The sequence below is a fragment of the Mastigoproctus giganteus genome, chromosome 13 (genome assembly GCF_048544385.1).
Source record: "Mastigoproctus giganteus isolate SK-2022 chromosome 13, ASM4854438v1, whole genome shotgun sequence".
NCBI classification, from domain to species: Eukaryota; Metazoa; Arthropoda; class Arachnida; order Uropygi; family Thelyphonidae; genus Mastigoproctus; species Mastigoproctus giganteus.
Genome location: NC_143587.1, coordinates 48343121 through 48368754, shown reverse-complemented (window position 1 = coordinate 48368754; position 25634 = coordinate 48343121). Strand labels below are relative to the sequence as shown.

Sequence of the window (25634 nt, the reverse complement as noted above, 5' to 3'; positions counted from 1 at the left end):
CCCCAGGTGTCTTTCTTATGTTCAACTTCAATAGTTTCTCCTCCACTTTGCCCTCAGTTATTACAAAATCATTTAACTCCCTGTTAGAGTTTGATAAACATCTGGCCCACTCCTCCTTGAATAACTCCTCATGTGTGAATGTAGATGCAAAATACTCATTTAGTTCGGCAGCTATCTGAGAATGATCATCTACAATCAAACCAGTGATATCAAGTGGACCAATCTGATTCATCCCCTTCCTTTTAGAGTTTATGTAAGTAAAGAAGTCTTTGCTGTTTTTCTTTGCATCCTTTGCTAAAGATTTTTCATAATCTGCCTTCGCTTGCCTAACCTCCTTTGTGACTTGATTACAGACTAGCTTGTATCTATCATAGGCTTCTGTGTCGCCTGACAATTTATGTGCATCCCATGCATTTTTCTTCTGTGCCGCGAGTCTCATTAGTTCATCTGACATCCATTTGGGCCTAAACCTAAAGCAGTATTTCTTAGTACAGAAAGTCTAGTAGCTTCCAAAATTACTTCCTTGAATGCATCCCATTTAGAATTTGCTGTTGGTAACACCATCAGTTGGTCTTACTGTATAGAACTTAAAAATGTCTGAAACTACTGTAGTCACCTCTACGAAAGCCAAAACCCTCTCCTTTATCCCTGATGGTAGTTACGTCATTAAGTAAATCGAGTGCTTTTTTTTGGGACAGCACGGCGTACTGGCACCTTTATTAACAGTGACGTGTGACATTTGGATGCAGTGCACTTCGAAATTTGTAATATTTCGTAAATTTTTTTTAACTTTTCCCTACTGTTCAAATAAGCTTAAAATTATTTAACTAAATTTGCATTTTTTACTGTCTATTGTTAAGATATTTTCTATATAAAACTGTATAACCATTTTTATAATTCTAAATTACTCAGTCGGGCCTCTGTTTAACGAAGTCCTTTTATAGCAAATTATTTTGAATTCCCCTTTGAAGTTACATTTAAAATAGTTTCCGTTGAGAAAAGAAAATTTTCATATAGCGAACGGATTAGGAGAACTCGGTACACACCGTTCGCATTTCCGGCCTTCAGGCAATTTAGGCAATTAATCCTGCTGCACGAATTAAGAGAACTAAAGCATTCTACAACTTAGTGGTACATGGTAAAACCAATCCGATCATCCCTCCGTCATATGGAGGAGTCGCGCTAGTCAAGAGTGAGCAGATCAAGGTGTATTCCCAATGGGTTGTTGTTGTTGTTTTGGTTTTTAGGAGCATTAGCGACTAAGGCCATATTGCTCCGGGATATGCGGTGGTCATTCCCCGACCTTTCCACATCCTCTGTATTTGGTGGTGACAGGCTCGAACCCCGGTCTAATCAAGAAGCGTGTGCTATGCACTGCTGCTCCTTCCCACCTGGCTACGGAGGCGCCTTCCCAATGGGCTCTGGCCCATCTTCTATTACTGCAGTGGTGTCCAACCTTTTCTCGTACAGGAGCCATATTCAAAAAATTCAAAGTTAGATTTCTTTAGTGTGTTACATTTTCCATATCTGGTATGTAAAAGTAAAATTGAAATATTTGAAACTTTTATTAAGTACAATACACAATTACATTTACTGAACAAAACATTTAATGAGAATTTTTTTGATAATTAACAAAATTTAAAATGCTGATTTAGTTCACTTTCCTCGCGGGCTGTAGGTTGGATACCTTTGTGAATCAACTGTAAGCTCTCCGTTCGGGAATTAGAAAAGTGATTTTCTTTTACCCCGACAAATAATCATCTGTTGTTTGGCAGAAGTGCGTTATCCACATTTTTCCGTAAATTTTCCCTATCTTTGTTTACATGGCACAGTACCTGAATATCTGAATAACACCAACATTTTGGACAGTTTCAAAAAAAAGGGGGAAAAAAAAAAAATTCAAATTTAAGAACTAGTGACAATACTGATGACGAGAGACAGAAAATGAGTACAACGAAGGTATTAATCCTTCTAAACATGAATTGTTGGCATTTGGTGAAAGTGAAATTAGAAAATTGTCAATTAGGTTATAGTTAAATGTAAGAGATGCAATTCGTGGATTTCGGGGATACCTAATCGATAAGAAGGTTTTGGAGGAAATGAAGAATTTAATGAACGGTCTGAGTACGATACCAATTTCATCGAGTGAATGTGAACGAGGATTTTCACAAATGAATCTGATCGCCGGCCCAATCAGCGCTTCGTTGATGACAAACACAGTTTCTTCACTACTGTTTCTTAAAATTTTAGGCCCACCGCTGACCCGCTTCGATCCAGCAAAATATGTCGATTCGTGGCTGCTTCAGAAACATCATTCAGCAACTGGCACACAAAGAGGAAAAAAGAAGTCGGCATAGGACAAGGTTCGGCAACCTGCGGCTCACGAGCCGCATGCAGCTCTTTTAACCCAATTGCGATTTTTTAACTTTACAGCTCACATGAAGCACAATTTGAAATGGGAAAAAAAAAAAAAAATTCAAATTTAAGAACTAGTGACAATACTGATGACGAGAGACAGAAATGAGTACAACGAAGGTATTAATCCTTCTAAACATGAATTGTTGGCATTTGGTGAAAGTGAAATTAGAAAATTGTCAATTAGGTTATAGTTAAATGTAAGAGATGCAATTCGTGAATTTCGGGGATACCTAATTGATAAGAAGGTTTTGGAGGAAATGAAGAATTTAATGAACGGTCTGAGTACGATACCAATTTCATCGAGTGAATGTGAACGAGGATTTTCACAAATGAATCTGATCGCCGGCCCAACCAGCGCTTCGTTGATGACAAACACAGTTTCTTCACTACTGTTTCTTAAAATTTTAGGCCCACCGCTGACCCGCTTCGATCCAGCAAAATATGCCGATTCGTGGCTGCTTCAGAAACATCATTCAGCAACTGACACACAAAGAGGAAAAAAGAAGTCGGCATAGGACAAGGTTCGGCAGCTCTTTTAACCCAATTGCGATTTTTTAACTTTACAGCTCACATGAAGCACAATTTGAAATGGAGTTAAAGGACTTAAAAATCAAGGACATGTGGAAGCAAGACTAAAATACCTTAAAACTGAAATTGAGGATTTGGAGAGGCAAAAGGCTGCCCTTGCAATTCTACATAAATGGACGGCGAAAGATGAGTTTAAAATGCAGACCGAATTGTGTTTGATGCATGGTGTAGCTTACTGGACCCATATATAAATTTTAAAATATTTGTGTTTGGTCTTCTCTCAGTTTTTGGTTCGACGTATTTCTGCGAGCAAATATTTTTGAACATGAACAATATTAAAAATAAATCAAGAAACCGTCGTGTGAACAATGTGAGCATGTTTAATTACAACATGCATGATGTTGAGAGACACTTGCTCAAGAAGTTCATCAGCAAAAGTCACATTAATTTGTACCTAATTGGATGTTTGTTACATTTTTTCAGTATTAATAAATAATATTTCAAAATATATATTTTTTAATAAACACCTTCCCACTATTCCATTTCTTAAAAATCTCTCGCCTTCCTCCCCTCCCAGCTTGAGCTGAGGTGCGGCTCTTAGGATTCTCTCTCTCTTTTTTTTTAATTAGATCAAAAATGGCTCTTCGCTCAAAAAAGGTTGCCGACCCCTGGCTTAGGGTGTCGAATGAGAACTTAATAAAAATTTGGAATATTCTACAAAAACTTAATTATGAAATTATTTTTAGTTATGTTATTATTTTTTACTTATTTTATTCACATTTACTTATTTTTTTTATATACTTGAATAATAAATTTATGCTTAATAAACTGTGTTAATATACTTAATCTGTTGCTTTTATTCTAAAAACATTACTACTAAAGTAACAGCATCAGGAAAAAAAAATTTTAGAGTACTTTTCATATTCTTTTAATTTTTTTTTTCTTACAAAAAAGCACTGAGTAAATCCCACATCGGTACACTGTGATCACTGCCACCTAGAGGTTCTTTTATCTGCAAATTCTGAATGCATTAATAATCACTGCTGATAATCAGACCAAGAATGTTACTCCCTCTTGTTGCTTCTCTAATATTGCTGCTGTAGAAAACAATCATCCGATAAATCCACAAAAGCCTTGCTAGTGTGCGAGTGACCAATCCACAAGTTGCAGACTATATCTGTGATGTTAAAATCCCTCATTATAAGACAATCTGATTTACTGGCCCACTCTATTTCTCTGTATAATTGTTGATTGTACTCATCAGAGTCATCAGGCCTATAACAAACTCCTACCCTCAGTTTTGCCTTCCCAGTACTTATGTCACACCAAACTGACTGAACATTGCACTGCCCATCTATGTCAACTGGATGCACTTCTGTAGGTTTTTTTTCTTAACTAACAGCATAACCCCTCCTGCAGTGGTGAGCTGTGAATATTTTAGCAATGGGCTCGCACTTTTGCCGACCTTTTGATGTGAAACATCTTTTTGGAGGGGATGGGGGGTACCTACCGAGTAAATCTTGATCGGTCACGGAAGTGACCGATCAGATTTACTCGGTTGGTATCCCCCGCCCAAAGGATGTTTCACATAAAACCATCTACCGCTCGTGCTCGACAGACGCGCGACGTTTTTATTCTTTTTTTTACAACTAGGGAAATATAGTGGATACATTTTTTTTATTTTAAAATTTTAATATTTCAAATAAAAAATAACAAAAATATTTCCCATATTACAAATAACGAATTATCACAAAACATTCTAGAATATAAAAACAAATATTACATAAAAAACAGACTGTTCTAGAAAAGGTGCACAAAAATCACAGATTACATGAAAAAAATATTGCACAAATATTCAAGAAAATTTTCTTTTAAAAATTGCCATATGAAATTTACTTCTTTATTAATATATACATAATGATCTGGATCAAATTGAAGCAATGGTTTTCCATTTAGATGTATGGTCATCATAATCTGCAATGTGTTTAATTTTCAACATTATTCATTCATTTATTCACTCATTCACACGATATTATTCATTACGCTGAAAGCTCGCTCAGTTTAAGCACTGCTAATCGCAATGGTTTCAAAGATATTTCTGGCTTTCTTAATTGTAAAGGGAATTTCACTCGATTTTATAGATAAACTGTCTTCGATAAAATCTCTAAAATCATTAATTTTTATTTCATATTTTGTCAGAAAACAAATTTCTTATTTGGTTTTCACAGTCTTGCCACCGAGACGAAAGTTCTTCCACGATTGATTTCCGGTAGAATATGTTTAAAATTTCTTTCAATGGTACGATTATTTTCTTTATTTAATTTAAAATCACCCTGTTGTATTAATAACTTATCCTGGATAAAACAATGCATTTAATAACTTGTCACGAGGTAATTTTACTGTTCTTACTTTCGATTTTGATTCCTTCAAATTCTTTCCACTTCAACATGCTCTCAATTTTAGCTTCATATTTTCCTTCAGAATTTTTCAAGTTAGCAATAGCATTGATAGTTCGAATAATTAATTTATCTGCTTTTGCCATAGTGAATCTGTAAAGCTTCTGAAATGTATGAGAGCTCCTGCAGGATGTCGATCATTAGTGCTAAATGGTTAAGAAATTCCAGATTTAAAAGTCACTTTAACAATCTCAAATAAAAATAAATTATATTCCAGGGCGACCACACGGTCAGAGGAGTTCACAAGGTAGAGAGAATACAAGAAACAGCACCGTATTCAGCAGTCATGGTGCTTGAACCTGGGTCACTCAAGGCACGTATATTTATGCACTCGCACGCCTGACCACTGGGCTACAGCGGCCTCTGATTCAAAATGTTTGCACAATCCCCCTCCCCCCATACTTCTCCTTCAACCCATGCATGGTACTAAGTACTATAGGTTTTGATACCTTTCGTGTTTGGGGTTTTCATAAAAAAAAAAAAAAAAACAATGCAGGATAATTCCCATAACTCGCAATTACCATTTGCAAGCTACAAGCTGTTCTTCATAGCCCGAACATATTACCGATCTTTGTAGTTTCCACATCAAGTTCTTTAGCAATCATCCTTAATTCACACTAGTTTTTTGGAGATTGGTAATACAGTTTTTTTTTTAAATTATTGCCTGTATGCCATTATATTTTAGAACATTTTCTACGCAGTGAAAGGCTCGACAAAGTTTCAAAATCTGTCAACATTTCATCTTCGTAAAGTTTATATAATATCTTAGTTTCCTCAACCCCCCTCCCCATATGTTGCTACTGTGACTAGTTCTTTGAATACTGCAAAATATCGGAATCACTCAGATATTCAGCTACTGTGACCATGTAAACATAGACAGGAGAAATTTACTGGAAGGCATGGATCACTCACTTCTCCGAAAAACATACGCCCATTTGTCAGAGTAAAGGGGAACCACAACACAGGTTGACCAGAGGCTATTATCCATGTCGGGAATCTTAATCCTCTGACTGGCTATGGAAAGCATATTGACTAGCGCGACTTCTCGGAATGTGGCTGCATAAGTTTTACGGACGCCACTAACGTTGTGGAACGGTAATCCCTTTCACCCTTAATTCGCTCTTTCTAATTACCTAAAGGCCAGAGGTGAAAACAATGCATACAAAGTTGTCTCTCCTAATCTGTTCGTTACATGGAAATAATTTTTGTTCTATGGAAACTACTGTATTTTAAATGTAATTACCAAGGGGAATTTTAAAAAAATTCGGTATGAAGAATTTGGTTAAACAGAGGTCCGACAGTAATTAAATCAAAAATGAAGCAATTTTAAAATACATAACCGATTGATTGCGCCATTAAAATGCTGGGGATGGGGCCCCGTTCGTCCCACCGTAGTTTCGACTCTGGATACTCAATAATTGCGCATTTAGGATTTCATTTGTAAAATAAATGATCATCTCAACAATGGGCTCGCAAATTTAAAAAAAATAATAACAATGGGTTCTCGTGAGCCCATGCGAGCCCACTATAGCTCACCACTGCCCTCCTCCCTTCCTATCATGTCTATCCTTTCTGTACACATTGTACTCCCCAAATTCCAATTCTGCATCCCATATATCTGAGTGGCACCACGTGTCTGATATTCCAACAGTATCCACCTTGAATGTTGTAACCAGCACTTCAAAGTCATCTTTTATTTTTGTACTAGGAGTGTAGTACAAATTTATGTATAGTACAAATTTATAAGTATAGTACAAATTTATGTACTACACTCCTAGCATTGGTGTATGTGCAAGTATACATGCACCTTTTCTTACTCTTAGTTACTCTAACACAGCCCATGTATTTACTTGTTTCATGACTCCAAGCAGTTCCTGAAATCCCCAGCAACTGGCTTTCCAGGCTGCTGCTCATTTCAATAGAAGCAGTGCAAGAATCATTTCCACCTCTGCCTGTGGCCACTGTTAATCTAACATTAATTCAAGTCTGTGAATCCCCTCCCCAAGCTAGCAGTTTTCCAATCTACCTAACATTGCCTTGATATCATCAGCAAATATTCTTGCACCCCTTCTATTTAAGTGTATACCATCCCTGTAGAAGCAGTCTCTCCTGTTAACAAGCACAGGCCATGCTGTGAAAAATTCTACCCCATGAGCCCTGCACAATCTCTCCAGGACTGATTTGATTGACAAGGCTCTCATCATATACTTCCTCCTATCGTTTCTGGGCAGGATTGCAGACACTTCCAAATTTAACCATAAATCGCAACTTTTTTTCAACATTGATCTGTACTTGCTTAGTAATTCTGCAGATCTCCTACACTTAATGTCATTAGTGCCAACATGTACAACGATACCACTTTTTGTGCCCTTAAAAGGTAATATCTGCCCTACAATGTCATCTTTTGTCCCTGACAGACATATCCTGGTCTTATTCCACTATCCTTTTTGCAGAATGTATTTCCTGTTTCCCTGATAATTGAGTCACCAACAATAACTAGCGCCTGTGGGACCAGTGCATTCTGCCCTGGGGTTGCCGCTGTGTTTCCTGGTGCATAAGAATGAACTTTGGTGTTGAGTTATGCAGCTGAGTACTTGATGGGCCCCCCCCATTTTAATTCCTTTGTGGTCATCCACTTGACTCATCAAACTCTCATAGACACCCATCAGAACACTGAGTTGGCGCCTAATTTCTTCACATTCTCTGCATCTAGCAGACACAAAGACATCCTCCATAGTTAGATCATGTCTTATTCAAGAGAGATCCACAAAAGTGGCATTTTGCACATTTTTTTAGACTGATGTGTTGGCGAATCGTCCCCTTCGGTTCTCCCGCAAACCACAGCACTTTCGCTACTTTGCACAAGTTGCTTTGCTACTCTACTCTGGTGCATGATTTCCGTTTAAATACAATTTAATTAACAATAAACATTTAAAGGATTTATAAATTTAATTGATTAATTGCCAATACTATACTAAGCTAACAGATTCCTACTACAGTACTACATATTATGCTATCTAGTTTTACGTTATGCCTTATGTTATCAAGTTCGAGATATATATAATGCTATTCTGTATCAGTACTACACAATGGCGGCAAGTTTTGAATGGTACAAGTTTTACCGATACTAAGTAATAACTCACAAAATCTCTTTCTAAGTTTAAAATAAACTAAGTATCATAACTAGGAATATAAAGCTACTTCTAGCAAATAAATTAATATGCCAGTTTAGTTAATAAAATGGTAAAAATTTAAGAAAAACTTCTCTATTAGCTGGAGCTATAAAACCTTCACCCACACTGGAACTGTTGTGCTATTATATGTGTTAAAGACATTTAACACATATAATATAAATATTATAAATGACAACTAATAACTGTCTTTGATATACCTAATGTAAATTACTTAATTGGTTACGGTTAGTTATTGTTATTTTACATAATGAAATCCACCTTATATATTTCACTTCATCTTAACAACTTAATATATTATGAATATAATTAAATTTTTATGCAGTTCATCCTTATATAGACATATATTCTACTACCATAAAATTTTATTGAGCTGTTAATCTTAAATTTCAGTACATAACAATTAACTGTAATGCCAAAAAATATAAATTTTTATTCCTCCCTGCTGTGTATAAATGTCAAGAGGTTTGTCCATGACTAATTCTTATTAAAGATGCTAATTTTTTAGTTTAACTTTAATAGGGTAAACTAAAGAAAAAACAAACAAATTACAGCAGATTAAAATAGAAGCTTTCAAGTCAAAGAGACTCTTCATGAGCTGAATTCACATTAGTATGAAAACAAAGAGACTCTTCATCAGGTGAATATATGTTAGTTCGAAAACAAAGAATGCCCGGTCGTGGTCATGTGGGAAAAACAAAGCGTGGCACGAGTGCAAGTAACAATTACTGGTTGGAGCTAGATGTTTGTAGCTGTGACTGCAAAGTGCATACATGGGGTGGGTGCCAACATTCATCACACTGGAGGATAACCGCTTCCATAATAGGATGGATACGTGCTCCTTTATTGCAATTAAAAGCACCATGACAATCTGATATGTGGAGTGATTTTAGCCACAACTTAGTGGTAATTTTATGAGTGGTCGATGACTTTGATGTCTCGGTGTGAGTCAAGATTGTGCTGAGATGACCAGTAATGCTCTGCGAATGCCAAGTATTTCGACTCAGCAATTCTGTGTTGGAAGGTCTCCGAGGTTCTATGGATTGCCAAAGGTACATAAGCCAAGTGTCCCCTTGCAACCAGTTGTTTCTTATTGCAATTCCCTGATGTATGAACTATTGAAGTTTGTCACCAGACTGCTATCACCTCTTGTTGGCAATACTGCCCAGACACGATAGGAGGGAGTATATGATGAGAGCTTTGTCGATCAATTCGGCCCTGGAGGGATTGTGCAAGGCTCAAGGGGTAGAATTTTTTTCAGCCTGGTCTGTACTTGTTAACAGGAGAGACTGCTTCTACAGGGATGGGATACACTTAAATAGAAAGGGTGCAAGAATTTTTGCTGATGCTGTCGAGGCAGTGTTAGGTGGTTCGGAAAACTGCTAGTTGGGTGAGATACAAGGATTAATAGATTAACAGTAGCCACTGGCAGAGGTGGAAGTGATTCTTGCACTGCTTCTATTGAAATGAGCAGAAGCCTGAAAAACAAGATGCAAGATATTTCAGAGACTGCTGGGAGTCATTGCGGTACAAGTAAACACATGGGTTGTGTTAGGGTAGCTAAGAATAGAAACAGGTGCATGCATACTTGCGTGTACACCAATGCTAGGAGTTTGGTAAATAAATTTGATGAATTTCAGGTATTGCTCAAAACATCAAAGGCAGATATTGTTGGGATATCAGAGACGTGGTGTCAACAGATATAAGGAATGCAGAACTGGAATTTGGGGAATACAATGTGTATAGAAAGGATAGACAGGACAGGAGGGGAGGAGGGGTTATGCTATTAGTTAAGAAACACATAAAATCCAAGGAAGTGAAGCCAGTCAACATCGATAGACGGGCAGTGTCAAGTCAGTTTGGTGTGACATAAGCATAGGGAAATCAAAATTGAGAGTGTGCTATAGGCCTAATGACTCTGATGAGTATAATAAGATATTGTACAGGGAAATGGAGTGGGCCAGTAAATCAGAGAATCTTATAATGGGGGATTTTAATTTCCCAGATATTGACTGGAATTTGTGGGTTGGTCACTCACACACTAGCCAGGCTTTTGTGGATTTATTGGATGATTGTTTTCTACATCAGGCAACAAGAGGGGCAACAAGAGGGAGCAATACTCTTGATCTGATTATCAGTAGTGATTTTTCATGCATTAAGAATCTGCAGATAAATGAACCACTAGGTGGCAGTGATCACAGTGTGTTGAAGTGGATTTACTCAAGGAGGTAACTACCATCAGAGGTAAAGGGAATGGTTTTTGTTTTCGTAAAGGCGACTATGATGGTCTGAGACAGTATTTAAATTCTATACAGTGGGACCAACTGATGATGTTACCAACAGCAAACTCAAAATGGGAAGCATTCAAGGAACTAATCTTGGAGCTACCAGGCTTTACATACCAACTGAGAAATATTGTTCAAGGTTTAGGCCTAAATGGATGTCAGATGAACTAATGAGGCATATGGCAGAGAAGAAAAATGCATGGGATACATACAAATTAATGGGCGACATGGAAGCCTATGATAGATATAAGTTGGTCTGTAACCAAGTCACAAAGGAGATTAGGCAGGCAAAGGCAGACTACGAAAAATCTTTGGCAAAGGATGCAAAGAAAAACAGAAAAGAGTTCTTTACCTATTTAAACTCAAGAAGGAAAGGGATGAATCAGATTGGTCCACTGGATATTGAGGGTTCAACAGTTGAGGATCCTGCTCAGGTGGCTAACAATCTAAACAAGTATTTTGCATCTACATTCACGCATGAGGAGTTATTCAGGAAGGAGAATGACGTAGGTAAAGTAGACATTGGCAGTGAGGTAGATGATTTTGTAATAACTGAGAGGAAAGTGGAGGAGAGATTGTTGAGGATAAACATAAAAAAGGCACCTGGGGTGGATGGGATCTATCCAGTTATATTAAAGGAGGCAGCAAAGGAAGTAAGCAAACCCCTAATCATAATTATGAGAGCTTCTTTGGACTCAGGGGAGGTACCCATAGACTGGAGATGTGCAAATGTAACCCCAATTCACAAAGGAGGATCAAAGGCTGACACAAGTAATTATAGACCTGTTAGTTTAACTTCTGTTCCAGGAAAATTAATGGAGGCACTGGTTAACGAAGCACTGCAGGATCATCTAGACAAGAATTCAGTTATAGTTCAGACGCAGCATGGTTTTATTAAGGGCAGGTCTTGCCTGACGAATTTGATTGGATACTATGATGTAGTCACAAAAGAACTGGATGCAGTGAATCACTTTGAAATTATATATTTGGATCTTAGAAAGGCTTTTGATACTGTTGCACATGGAAGACTGCTGCACAAATTGGAGCAGTGTGGCATTGGAGGCAAATTGCTGCTATGGATAGGGGGATGGTTGAGTGGCAGAAGACAGAGAGTGGTAATCAATGGACACTGCTCAACGTGGACTAATGTTATTAGTGGAGTTCCTCAGGGTTCAGTGTTGGGTCCGTTGTTGTTTTCGGTGTTTATGAATGATATTGATGATGGTATATCAAGTTTAATGTCCAAGTTTGCAGATGATACAAAGGTTGGCAGGGTTGTTAAGGACACTACTGACGCTATGCTGCTGCAACAGGATCTGGAAAGGTTGAACAGATGGGCTGAGAGGTGGCAAATGAAGTTTAACATTGACAAATGTAAAGTACTACGTATGGGAAACAGTAACCCCAGAGCAACATATCAACTCTGTGGTACTACACTGACAGTGGTGGAGAATGAAAAGGACCTGGGGATAATTGTGCAGGCAGATATGAAGTTCTCTGAGCAGTGCAGACGAGCTGCAAGAGTAGCTCATGGTGTCTTGTCAATGATATACAGGAATTTTTCTAGCAGGGATAAGGAGGTGATTATTCCCTTGTATAAGGCAATGGTTGGGCCACATCTTGAGTACTGTATACAGGTCTGGAAGCCTCATTTCAAGAAGGATGTAGAGCTGCTGGAACGTGTACAGAGAAGGGCAACAAGGTTAGTGAATGGAACAAAGGGTTGCTCTTACGAAGAAAGGCTTAAGTTTTGCAAATTACAGAGTCTGGAGACTAGGCACCGGCGAGGTGATCTGATAGAGGTGTATAAGGCTTTGAATGGTTTAAGCATGCTCAATGCCAATGGGATTCTTCCTCTTGCTCAGAATAATCACCTCAGAGGGCATAAATTCAAATTGAGGAAGGACGGATGTCGGATAGATTTGCGGAAATTTGCCTTTGGCCAGCGGGTGGTTGGTTGGTGGAACCGACTTCCATCATTTGTTGTTGAAGTTGATAGCCTAAACAAATTTAAGGCTCAACTGGACAGGTATTTCGAACGAACGGAGGGGTGAAATGGGAGTGGTGTGTTTTTTTTTTTTTTTGGCTGATGCTGAATAAGCTTGCTTTCTTGCATCATATGTCTCTACTAATGCTAATACTGACTGTACAGTATTGAACAGTGGAGAGTCTTATGCCTGATTTCAAACCTTGCCATCTCTGAAGACCAAGTCATGGCCTCGTTTGGAGTTGTCTTTGTTCACTTCGGTCCGAGTTCAACAAGCCATCACATGCGCCAGACAACTATAGGACAGCAACTCCACCCTGCTCAATAGAATCTCACTATCTGCTGAAGACATTTTGTGCTGCTCTCAGCTTGTGTTTGACTGGTGGTGTGGTGTGATCCACAGCACGGAAATGGGTACCCCCTTCAGCTCTGTCATGGCATATATTTCCACGGAAGAGCTGGAGGACTTGCATATTCTCAAAATTACCAGATCCAATCACCTTCTGGTGTCGTTACAGATGTGTTTGTAAATCATCCCCCGGGGCTCGGAAGACTGACTTCTCTGTCACCGTTTATCCAGTTCACCATCGAACTAGAGTCTGACAATGCCCTCTCCTTTCTGGATGTTCTAGTTCAGCGCGAGGGCACACATTTAAGAATCTCGGTCTACCGTAAACCAATGTGTGCTGGCTAATTCACCAACTATAGATTGGCACACTCCCACAGCCAGCATCTGAGTACTGCACGCACTCTTTTCGCCTGTACCTGGACCCATTCCAGTTCCACGGATGAAGGATGTTATGAGGGTAAAGACTGATCTGTCCAAATGTGGCTACCCTACCTGTGCCCTAGACAAATGTGATCTGCAGGCACATGAGAACGCAGCACACCCTAGGGCCTCCAACAATGATAACACGACCTTGGCCGCCTTTATCCCCTATTACCCTGGCATGTCATAATGCCTAAAATCCTACACACCCACTGGGTAAAATGTTTACAACTACCTGCAGAAAATTGCGATCCCTCCTCTCAGAGTAAAAATGCCGACCCCCCCTGTTACGGAGCAGCTCGGTGTATTGCATTTCCTGCGATGACTGCAGTAGTGGTTACATTGGAAAATCTAGCGGAAGACTCAGAGACCAGATCTCAGTGCACGAATGGGCAATCTGGTCTGCTGATTCAGAGCACTCGGCAGTCGTAGAGCATTACTGGTCATCTCTGGCCGAGACATCGAAGTCATCAACCACTTGCTGAATTACCACCGACGATTGGGCTAGAATCACTCCACATATCAGGTTGCCATGGTACTTTTAACTGCAATAAAGGATCACGTATCCATCCTATTATGGATACGTGATACAGTTATCCTCCAGTGTGATGAACGTTGGCACCCATCCCATGTATGCACTTTGCAGTCACAGCTACAAACATCCAGCTCCAACCAGTAATTGCTGCTTGCACTTGTGCGACGCTTTGTTTTTCCCACATGACCACGATCGGGCATTCTTTGTTTTCGAACTAACATACAAAGGGTACTAGGAAAGTTTTGCAATATGACGCAACAATGAATCACAGGAAGCTGCTTGTTGCTGCATGTTGAGACATGTTCATACGTGCATAGTAGCCGCCGCGCCAAGTCGATGGGCTCAGTTATTCATTAGTAGTGAGAGTGTAAAGTGCTTGCGATGGCATCGTGGTCACGAAATGAGATAAGGACAGTTTTGCGGTATAATTTCGTGCGTGTTTTAACTATAGACCAGTGCTTAGAAGAAATGACTCTTGCACTAGATGATGATTGCCCACATCGTACAACGATATTCAGGTGGTATAGAGAATTCCAAAGGGGAAATTTCACTCTGGAGGATTCTGAGGGGCCGGGAAGGCCACGAACGTCAGTTACGGAGGAAAACGTTACTGCTGTGAGGAAAATGCTTGTGAGTGACCTACCAACAGATAGAGGATACTTTGGGCCTAAATGCACCAGCAATTCGTTCGATTCTGCAAGATCATTTGCACGTGAAGAAACTTTGTTCTCTCTGGGTGCCGCATCAACTGACTGAAGAGCAGATGACACGACGTGTGACTTGGTGCCGGGAGATGTTAAAAAAGTTTGATAAGGGACAATCTGGGTATGTGAACAACATCGTGACAGGTGACGAGACTTGGCTGTACTATTACGATCTGCCGACCAAGGCTCAAAACAAAGTTTGGGTCTTTGATGATGACGACACACTCGTAATTGTCAGAAAATCCCGATCTGTAAAGAAGAAAATGATAGCTGTATTTTTCAAATCGAGTGGAATTGTGGAACGTGTCGTTTTGGACACGCAGAAGACAGTCACAGCTAAGTGGTATACTGAACAATGCCTGCCTAAAGTAGGCGCCTCCGTAGCCAGGTGGGAAGGAGCAGCAGTGCGTAGCACACGCTTCTTGATGAGACCGGGGTTCAAGCCCGTCACCACCAAATACGGAGGATGCGGAAAGGTCAGGGAATGACCACCGCATATCCCGGAGCAATATGGCCTTAGTTGCTAATGCTCCTAAAAACCAAATAATAAATAATAATAATAATAGCCTGCCTAAAGTCATTGGATCTATGAAGAACCTGCGGCCAAAGTCAAGAATGGACACCTGGTACCTCCATCACGATAATGATAAAGCTCACCGCGCCAAAGCCTGCACCGAATATTTGACCACAACAGGACTGAAACTTCTCGAGCACCCTCCCTACAGTCCAGACCTTGCTCCCTGCGACTTTGCACTGTTCCCGCATGTGAAAATGAAGCTAAAAGGGAGGCGGTTTTCCAGTGATGAGGACCTTCTACGGGCTTGGGACAATGAGTGTGCTTTACTCCCTAGTGAAACTTGGCAGAACTGGTTTAAAGATTGGTTTCGGAGGATGGAGAGGTGTATTGAATGTAGAGGAAATTACTTTGAAAAAATTAAATAAACAAAGCTGTATTGCAAAACTTTCCTAGTACCCTTTGTATATTCACCTGATGAAGAGTCTCTTTGACTTGAAAGCTTCTGTTTTAATTTGTTTGTTTTTGCTTTAGTTTTCCTTATTAAAGGGTTCTACCTACAGCATATTTGTTTTTGTTTATCCGGAGTAAACAGTAATTTTACCTTTATTATGAATACCGGATTCCAAGGCCTTTTTAGCCCAAAATTAATTCTCTCTCTCTCTCTCTCTCCCCCCCCCCCTCTGTGTGTGTGTATGTTTAAAGTGTGCTAGAGCGTGTTGCTAGTATCCATATTATTAGTCTGTGTTTGAGTTTACTATGTAACACTAGCATGTTATATCAGTTTCTCTGAGGAAGACATATAACATCAAGAAATCAGCAGCATAATTAAAATATTATTTCTCTTTTTTTAATGTATATTGCAATGCTTTTTTAATTAGTGCGGGTCTCTTACTCATGATTATTTCTAAATTAAATCATTTAGAAATATTAGAATTAAGGGCGTTGAATGTCTTATGTTGGGTGTTGTTTTTAAGAGTAATGAATGATAACATTCATTACTCTTGAAAAGAAACACACAACAAAAGACATTCAACATTCTAAATTCTTTAGTTTAAAACATTCTTAATTCTTTGATTTTGATTTAAAATACAAACCTTCATTATAAGGGTTGTATTTAATTTTTTTTTTTTTTAATGAAAACTCCAAACACAAGAGATATTAGAACCTATGGTACTTAGTACCATGCATGGGTTTGAAAGTTGAGAAGATACTTGTTGACTCCTTGACATAATGAAGCCTCAACAATGCTCCCCGGCATTCACACTACTCCGACTCCCTCAAGTCACTATCTGGCAGGGTAGAGGCAGTGACATTTTAAAGCTGAATCCCTGAAATGCAAGGATGATTGGATCTCGCCATGATGTCCATCATAACCTCAAAAGGCATCAATCATACTGCATGATGAAAGAGATGGGGGAGAGGAGTTGCTGGATCTTTTCTTTAGAGCAGTGGTTCCAAAACTACTGAGATCTACGGACCCTTTCAAAAATCAAAAAAAGTTTGCCGGACCCCTGTATATAATATGCATGTGTTATATGCATACATATACATATGTGGTCAACTACTGTTTTGCGCCCCCCCTCCCCCGGAACTGGTCTACGGACCCCCAGGGATTTGCAGATTCCAGTTTGGGAAACGCTGCTCTGGAGACTAAACATGAGTTCCACCACTTCAAGCCTCCAGTAAGCAAAGTGGTGGTATTGCACCGGTTGATGAAAGTCATCTACCACCTAGTGTTGCCTGGTAACACAAAGCAGTGGCATTAGTCTGTGTGGTGTGGGTGCCACACCTTGACCCCTTCTTATGTTGATTCACACCTGGGTAGTCTCCTCCAGTAATCTAGGTGCTGTATTTCAGACCTTGCACGTGGGGATTATACCTAGTGGTGAGATATAGTGGGCTCACAAGAGCCCATTGTTATTTTTTTGAAAATTTGTGAGCCCATTGTTGAGATGATCATTTATTTTACAAATGAAATCCTGAATGCAATTATTGAGTATCCAGAGCCGAAACTACAGCTCTGAATACTCAATAATTTCCCGGTGGGGTGAGTGGGACCCCATCCCCAGCATTTTATTGCCACAATCGATCAGTTATGTATTTTTAAAATTGCTTCATTTTTGATTTAATTACAGTAGGATCTCTCTTTAACCAACTTCTTTATAGCGAATTTTTTAAAATTCCTTCTAGTAATTACATTTAAAATAGTTTCTGTTGAACAAAGAAAATTTCCATATAACGACGGATTACGAGAGACAACTTTGTATTCATTGTTCCCACCTCTGGTCTTTAGGCAATTAGAAAGCGAGAATTAAGGGTGAAAGAGATTACCGTTTCACAGTGTTAGTGGTGTCCATAAAACCTATGCAGTCACATACCGCTAAATCGCGCTAGTCAGTATGCTTTCCATAGCCAGTCAGAGGATTAAGAAGATCTCGACATGGATTATAGCCTCTGGTCAACCTGTGTTGTGGTTCCCCTTTACTCCGACAAATGGGCGTATGTTTTTTGGAGAAATGAGTGATCCACGCCTTCCAGTAAATTTCTCCTGTCTATGATTACTTGGTCACAATAGCTGAATATCCTTGTGATTCCGACATTTTGCACAATATTTGAAGAACTAGTGACAGTAGCAATGTAGAGGGGAGTGGGGAGATTGAGGCAACTAAGATATTATATAAATTTTATGAAGATGAAATGTTGGCAGATTTTGAAATTTCGTCGAGGCTTTCACTGTGTAGAAAATGTTCTAAAATATAATGGCATACAGGCAATAATTAAAAAAAAAAAAAAAAACCCCTGTATGCATCATCACCAATCTCCAAAAAACCTATACGAATTAAGGATGATTGCTAAGGAACTTGATGTGGAAACTATAAAGATCAATCGTGTGTTTGGGCTATGAAAAGCAGCTTATAGCTTGCGGATGGCAATTGTGGGTTAAGGGTGCAGTTGTGCAAACATTTTGAATATCCTGTGCAGTTGTGCAAACGTTTTGAATCAGAAAGTTAATTAAATATTCCGGATTGTTAAATGGACTTTTAAATCTGGAATTTCTTAACCATTTAGCACTAATGATCAACATCCTGCAGGAGCTCTCTTACTTTTCAGAAGCTTTACAGATTCCCTATGGTAAAAGTGGATAAATTAATTATTCGAACTATCAATGCCATTGCTAATTTGAAAAATTCTGAAGGAAATTATTAAGCTAAAATTGAGAGCAATGTTGAAGTGGAAAGAATTTGAAGAAATCGAAAGTAAGAACACATTTAAAAAATTACCTTGTGACAGGTTATTAAATGCATGGTTTTATCCTTAAAGGATAAGTTATTAATGCAGCAGAGTGATTTTAAATTAAATAAAGAAAATAATGATACCATTGAAAGAAATTTTAAACAAATGCTACCCGAAATCGTGGAATATGAAAGAACGTTTGTCTCGGTGGCAAGACGGTGAAAACCGAATAAAAAATTTGTTTTCTGATAAAATATGAAATAAAAATTAATCATTTTAGAGATTTTGTCAAACACAGTTTATCTTTAAAATCGAGTGAAATTCCCTTTTCAATTAAGAAAGCCAGAAATATCTTTCAAACCATTGCGATTAAAAGTGCTGAAGCTGAGCGAGCTTTCAGCGCAATGAATAACCAGCCAAAAAAAAAAAAAAAATTCCCGAGTTACCCTCAGAGAGAGAGAGAGACAAAAATAAAAGGAAATCACCAAGAAAGAGAAGAATGGTGATATTCGGCTCAGGACCCTGGGTGTGCCAAGCCCATATTCACCAGACGTGAACCCCTGGGGTAATGAATGAATAATGTTGACAATTAAACACGTTGCAGATTATGATGACCATACATCTAAATGGAAAACCATTGCTTCAATTTGATTTGGATCGTTATGTCAACTCATTCTTCTGTAATCATCGCTCAGCTATTGAGCAAAGCTCGACAACAAATATTAATAAAGGCATAAATTGTTGTATATGGCAATTTTTAGAATAAATTTTTCTTGAATATTTGTGAAATAATTTTTTTTCATGTAATCTGTGATTTTTGTGTACCATTTCTAGAATAGTTTGTTTTTTATGTAATATATTTTATATTGTGGAATGTTTTGTGATAGTTTTTATTATGTGTGATATGGGAAATATTTCGTGTTATTTTTTTATTCACAATATTAAAATTTTACCATGAAAAAATGTATCCATTATATTTCCCTATTTGTAAAAAAAAGTTGCGCATCTGCCGAGCATGCGCAGTGGATGGTTTATGTGAAACATCCTTCCCGTTTCTTTTAGATATTTTGATTTGTATATATTGATTACGAAATAAAGGAGCTTTTGTATTGTAAATATTTTATTGATCATTCACAAATTTCCATAATTTCTGAAAGACAAGATTTATGATGATTTACAATGGATTTATGATAACTGAAGTAGTAGTAGTGGCATGTGATGCAATAAAGCAAGTGTATGAGCTTATGCAGCATCAGCCAAAAAAAATCACACCATTCCCTCCAAATGCCTGTCCAGTTCCTCCTTAAATTTATTCAACCAATCGACTTCCGCAACGACAGATGGAAGTTTGTTCCAGCAATTAACCACCCGCTGGCTAAAGGCAAATTTCCACACATCTATTCTACATCTGTCTTTTCTTAATTTGAATTTATGCCCCCTTAGGTTCGTAATCTGAACAAGTGGAAGGATCCCATCAGAATTCAGCGTGCTCAACCCATTCAAGGCCTTATACACTTCAATCAGATCACTGCGCAGGTGCCTAGTCTGCAAGTATACGTCTCTTAAAAGTAAGAGACGTATACTTGCTACTGCAACATATCTAAATGTCTCTGAAAACAGCATCAATTGAGGTACCCGACCTTAGTTGAAATGACATACGCAGCTGTTCGGGGCACCTAACAATGGAATGTTATGTGCCCCGAACAGCTGCGTATGCGAAAATGCGAGATGAAAAAAGAAATTGTTGACAAATCTTTGTATTGTTGCAGTCATATGACAAATACTTACTGCAGTAGTAACTTCAAGAAGTATGATTGTGACGTCATACTATTAAAAAATTCTAAAATGTTGGAACTCCCGATATCGTACTGGTCATGAAAAATGCATCACACACTCTAATCATACTACTAGTGAGTGCACCACACGACTAGTGGTGCAAGTGTGGGAAGCACCTCTGGCAGACACCGCAGATGATATCACTTCCATGACCGATCATATTTACTTGGTAGGTATCCTTTCCCCCCCAGCCCCCAATGTATGTTTTACATCAAAAAGTCGGCAAAACTGCGAGCCCATTGTTAAAATATTCACAGCTCACCACTGGTTATACCCAGGATTGCTAACAGTCCCACCATCGTGAAGGTGGAAGCAGATGATTTGTTTATCACCGGCTGACCAGACTTCACCGAAATTAGGTCCACTTGACTTGGATGTCACCTGAATATCAGTTCCATCAGCATTTTAGACTTCTGGGTAGCAAGCACAGCTTGGCATATCTGAGAGAATCTGACAGCCTCGAGGACCAATCCAAATTCTGTTTAATATTGTTTTAAATACCACTTGTGTACTATATTTATTATTTTTTTGTTTTGTGTGTTTATATATATATATTTATTTATTTATTTATATATAAATGGGTTTTCAATGTAACTATTTAAAAAGCCACATAGAAACATTTAATTTAATATTAATGCAAATTATATATATATATATATATATATATTAGAATAATGAAACAGGTAAGAAAAATAGTAAAAAAATATAATATAAAAATTAAGAAAATAAAGAAAATTAATATAAACCTTATTTTTGCTCAACAGGTTTGCCATGCTACTGGCATTAGTTTTGAATTAATAACTATATATATATATATATATTTTTTTTTTTTTTATCAACTATATTTGCAGGATTCAGGTCAGAACAGTGACTCATCAGTTAGCAGCACAAAAGAACACCAATCATTGATTACAGGTAAGAAGCTTTTAGGACTTCTAGATTGGCCAGATGACCATGAGGTTGATAGTGCTACACTTTCGAGAGCAGAAAATAGTAGTGCAGAAGACATGATGTTAGAAAAAACAAAATCAGTTAGTAAAATTAATCAAATGAGACGTACAAGTGGGATCATTCACACTGCTGATAGGTTGAAACACATATGCAATCAAATAAATGAGTATGAAAAAGAAAACAGTGGTGAATTATCTAAACCTAGTAAAATAACGGATGCAAGTCCCAAAAACAGGTTACATAAACTTTCATCTCCTGAAAGTGAAGTAAATGCCACAGCTACTTGTTCTAAAAGGCAGTATAATAAAAATAATTCAAAAGAAGCACACACAGTATCAAATTCTGTTAAAAGTCCACCTTTAAAACTGTCATATGTACCAAAGAAAAAGGAATGCCTTGACAATGTTTTATCAGAGAATAGTTTTTTACAGTTGGAGAGTAACTCTGTTTCTTTGGTTATACATGACTTAACACATGCATTGCAAATGTTACATAATGTAAGAAAATGTTCTCATGCCATGTCACATGCTTCACGTGCAGCTGCACGGGTTAATCATGATAAAGAATTGCAACAGAATATCGATGAACTTGAATGGGATGTTAAAATTTCACTTCTAAGGCTCAGAGCATCCTCAATACTTAACAAACAGCCAGAAGCAGTTACAGTACAAGATGCTGCTGATTTACTGAAGTATTTGTGTGTTTTGGAAAAAGAGAAACCATCAGAGATTTTTAATAAATATACTCTTAATAATAGTAGAATAGGAAGGTGATGACGTTATTTGTTGTTTTCAATGTATTTATTTAGATGTAAATAATATATTTTGTAATTATGGAATAAAAATATTTATTGTTTACAGGAATTTTTATAAAAGTTGTACTTTTAAAAATGAGAATGTTTTAAATTTTTTTGTTTATTTATTTTTTAATATGCTTTTTGACTATAATAAAAGCATAATCAAAATGTGGCTTCTCTTTTTGTCTTTTTTTGACTATGATAAACCTTTGAAGTACATCATAATATAGAAAATTTTATTGATTTACTTAAATGTTTTGTAACATTTTTTTTTTGTTTGTTTAAAATGGATGCAAATAAATTAATTGTAAATTATTAGTAATTAATGGTGGCAAAATGATGTACAGAAGTTAGCTAATAACAGCATCAGTCATTAAAAAATATATAAATAAATACTTCATTTGTTCATCTCTTCTAATAATTTGCCTAATCCTTTAAATTTTTTCAAACTGTCTACTTCCATAATAACAAGAGAAAGTTTATTCCATTTATTCCTACAATCACTTTGTGGTTGAATGCAAATTTCAGCAAATGTCTAGTATTGGGTACTGGGTATAGTATTGCTTCCCCCACTGGAAAACGTCATGGCTGATGAATGGTAGATGCCACAATTGTTGTTGCATCTGTCATTCAGCTTTCTGATTGGAAGATGTCACATGCTTTTTCCTTTTATTCTTATGTTCTTGTGTGTTTTTTCACGTTTTTGAAGTAGTTTTTAGGTTTTTAGATTTTTACTATTCAATATGGATCTTTTTACAGCAAGTGAAATTTGTAAAGATAACCAAAGTGGACTTGGTTATTTTCAAGAGCACCATCTAATTTTGCAAGAAGTGAGATGTTGAACTTGTAATTGGCCACAGTTTGCTTTCTGCAAAAATCAAGTTGTGTGGATTCATTTGGCATTTACCAAAATATCAGTCGAAGCAGTCAGTTCTGAAAAATAGTTATTTTGCAGGTTCAGAAGTTTCATTAATCAAAATTCTATATCTAATCTATTGTTAGGCAACTGGAATTTCACTGACAGCAACATTAGAGCACTTGTTATTAGCAAAGCAGATGGATATTGACTATTATTAATTTTTTAGAGACTTTTTTCATGAAAGCTTCTTCAAAAACCAATTAAACTAGTAGGCCCGGGTCACACAGTCCAGATCGACAAATCACTCAACAGTTGGATCCAACAATCTCCACTCTTGGTTTAACAATTGTATCTAAGAGTGGAAAACATACCAGAATATCAAATATTAGCCAGATTACAATTTTATACCTACAGGACTGTAAATCATGGTAGAAATTTTAAAGATCCAATTACAGGAGTACACACCAAGCACATAGAAAACTACTGGAAAAGAGCTGAGTGTTTTTAAAAGAATGAATGTGACTTCAAAGATGTGATTGCCAGTTATTTGGATGAATTTATTTGGCAGGACAGGTGTAGAAAAATATCTGGTAGAAGAAGTACAGTTGAACTTGGCTATAACGTGCACCGAAATAAGATCACGGCTGTAACGAGCAAAAACCATAATTTTAATTTACGCATATTCCCATACAATCGCTCACTGTTATAATGAGCGTATTACATGGATATACTGTACAAATATTGGTAACTATGCAAACATGGTAACTATGTAAAATACTACATATGGGAAGCAGTAACCTCAGAGCAACATATCAACTCTGTGGTACTACACTGACAGTGTTAGAGAATGAAAAGGACTTGGGGGTAATTGTGCAGGCAGATATGAAGTTTTCTGAGCAGTGCAGGCGGTCTGCCAGAGTAGCTCACAAATTGGAGCAGTGTGGCATTGGAGGAAAATTGCTGCTATGGATAAAGGGGTGGTTGAGGGGGAGAAGACAGAGTGGTAATCAATGGACACTGCTCATCATGGACTAATGTTATTAATGGAGTTTCTCAGGGTTCAGTGTTGGGTCCATTATTGTTTTCTGTATTTATAAATAATATTGATAATGGTATATCAAGCTTAATGTCGAAGTTTGCAGACGATACAAAGATTGGCAGGGTTGTTAAGGACACTACTGATGTTATGCTGCTGCAACAGGATCTGGAAAGGTTAAGCAGATGGGCTGAGAGGTGGCAAATGAAGTTTAATATTGACAAATGTAAAGTACTACATATGGGAAACAGCAAACCCAGAGCAACGTATCAACTCTGTGGTACTACACTGACAGTGGTAGAGAATGAAAAGGACCTGGGGGGTAATTGTGCAGGCAGATATAAAGTTCTCTGAGCAGTACAGACGGTCTGCCAGAGTAGCTCATGGTGTCTTGTCAATGATATACAGGAATTTTTCTAGCAGGGATAAGGAGGTGATTATTCCCTTGTATAAGGCAATGGTCAGGCCACACCTTGAGTACTGTATACAGGTCTGGAGGCCTCATTTTAAGAAGGATGTAGAGCTGTTGGAACGAGTACAGAGAAGGGCAACAAGATTAATGAATGGAACGAAGGGTTGCTCTTACGAAGAAAGGCTTACGTTTTGCAGATTACAGTGTCTGGAGACTAGGCACCTGTGAGGTGATCTGATTGAGGTGTATAAAGCCTTGAATGGTTTGAGCATGCTCAATGCTGATGAGATTCTTTCTCTTGCTCAGAATAATCACCTAAGAGGGCATAAATTCAAATTGAGGAAAGACAGTTGTAGGATAGATCTGTGGAAGTTTGCCTTTAGCCAGCAAGTAGTTGATTGGTGGAACAGGCTTCCATCTTTTGTTGTGGAAGTTGATAGCCTAAATAAATTTAAGGCTGAGCTGAACAGGTATTTGGAATGAATAGAGGAGTGAAATGGGAACCCCCCCCCCGGCTGATGCTGCATAAGCTTGCTTTCTTGCATTGTATGCCTCCACTAATGCTAACATTCTTAATTGCTTGTGGTTGAAAAACCCAATTCTTGTAATAGACAAAAATGAAAAGGACGACTTAGCTTTTATGACCACCCACATTGCATCAGATTAGCGGCTGGTTTATGACCCTGTTCTTTTGGGAACGGGGCTATACAATGGTGCATTTGCGTTCCGCTTGTCACATTACCCTATTTACAGATTATCTTGTATTCACTGAACCATAAATTTATTTCAGGACTTCTAAGAAATTTGTCAATGGAACATCTAAGACCTTTGTATGCATTTCGGGACTTCAAGAACTTTGTATGCAGGTCACTTTATTGTCATTTTAAATAAAATCAATTAGAAACGAACCCTTCCTTCGGAAACATGTCTACAAACAAAAGAAAGTGTCTCTCGATGTGCGAAAAAGTCAAAATTATTCGTGGGTTAGAAAGTAGTGCAAAAAATGCTGAGTAAAAAGTTTCTTTGACCACTTCAACAGTAATAACATTATGGAAGAATAAACATGTTTACATATCAGCACTGGAAAAGAACATAACTGATATAAAAAAAAAAAAAAATT

The 25634-nt window shown here is 37.7% G+C and overlaps 1 protein-coding gene across 1 annotated transcript in view; it reads left to right on the top strand.

Moving 5' to 3' along the window:
• The window catches only part of LOC150076016 (uncharacterized), a 32398-nt gene extending 10214 nt beyond the window's left edge, over positions 1 to 22184 (top strand). Inside the window, exon 2 of the mRNA XM_090387236.1 lies at positions 21312 to 22184. Within this exon, the coding sequence (XP_090243362.1) occupies positions 21312 to 22184 (873 nt within the window). The remainder of the gene's footprint in view (positions 1 to 21311) is intronic.
• The last annotated feature ends 3450 nt before the right edge of the window (positions 22185 to 25634 follow it).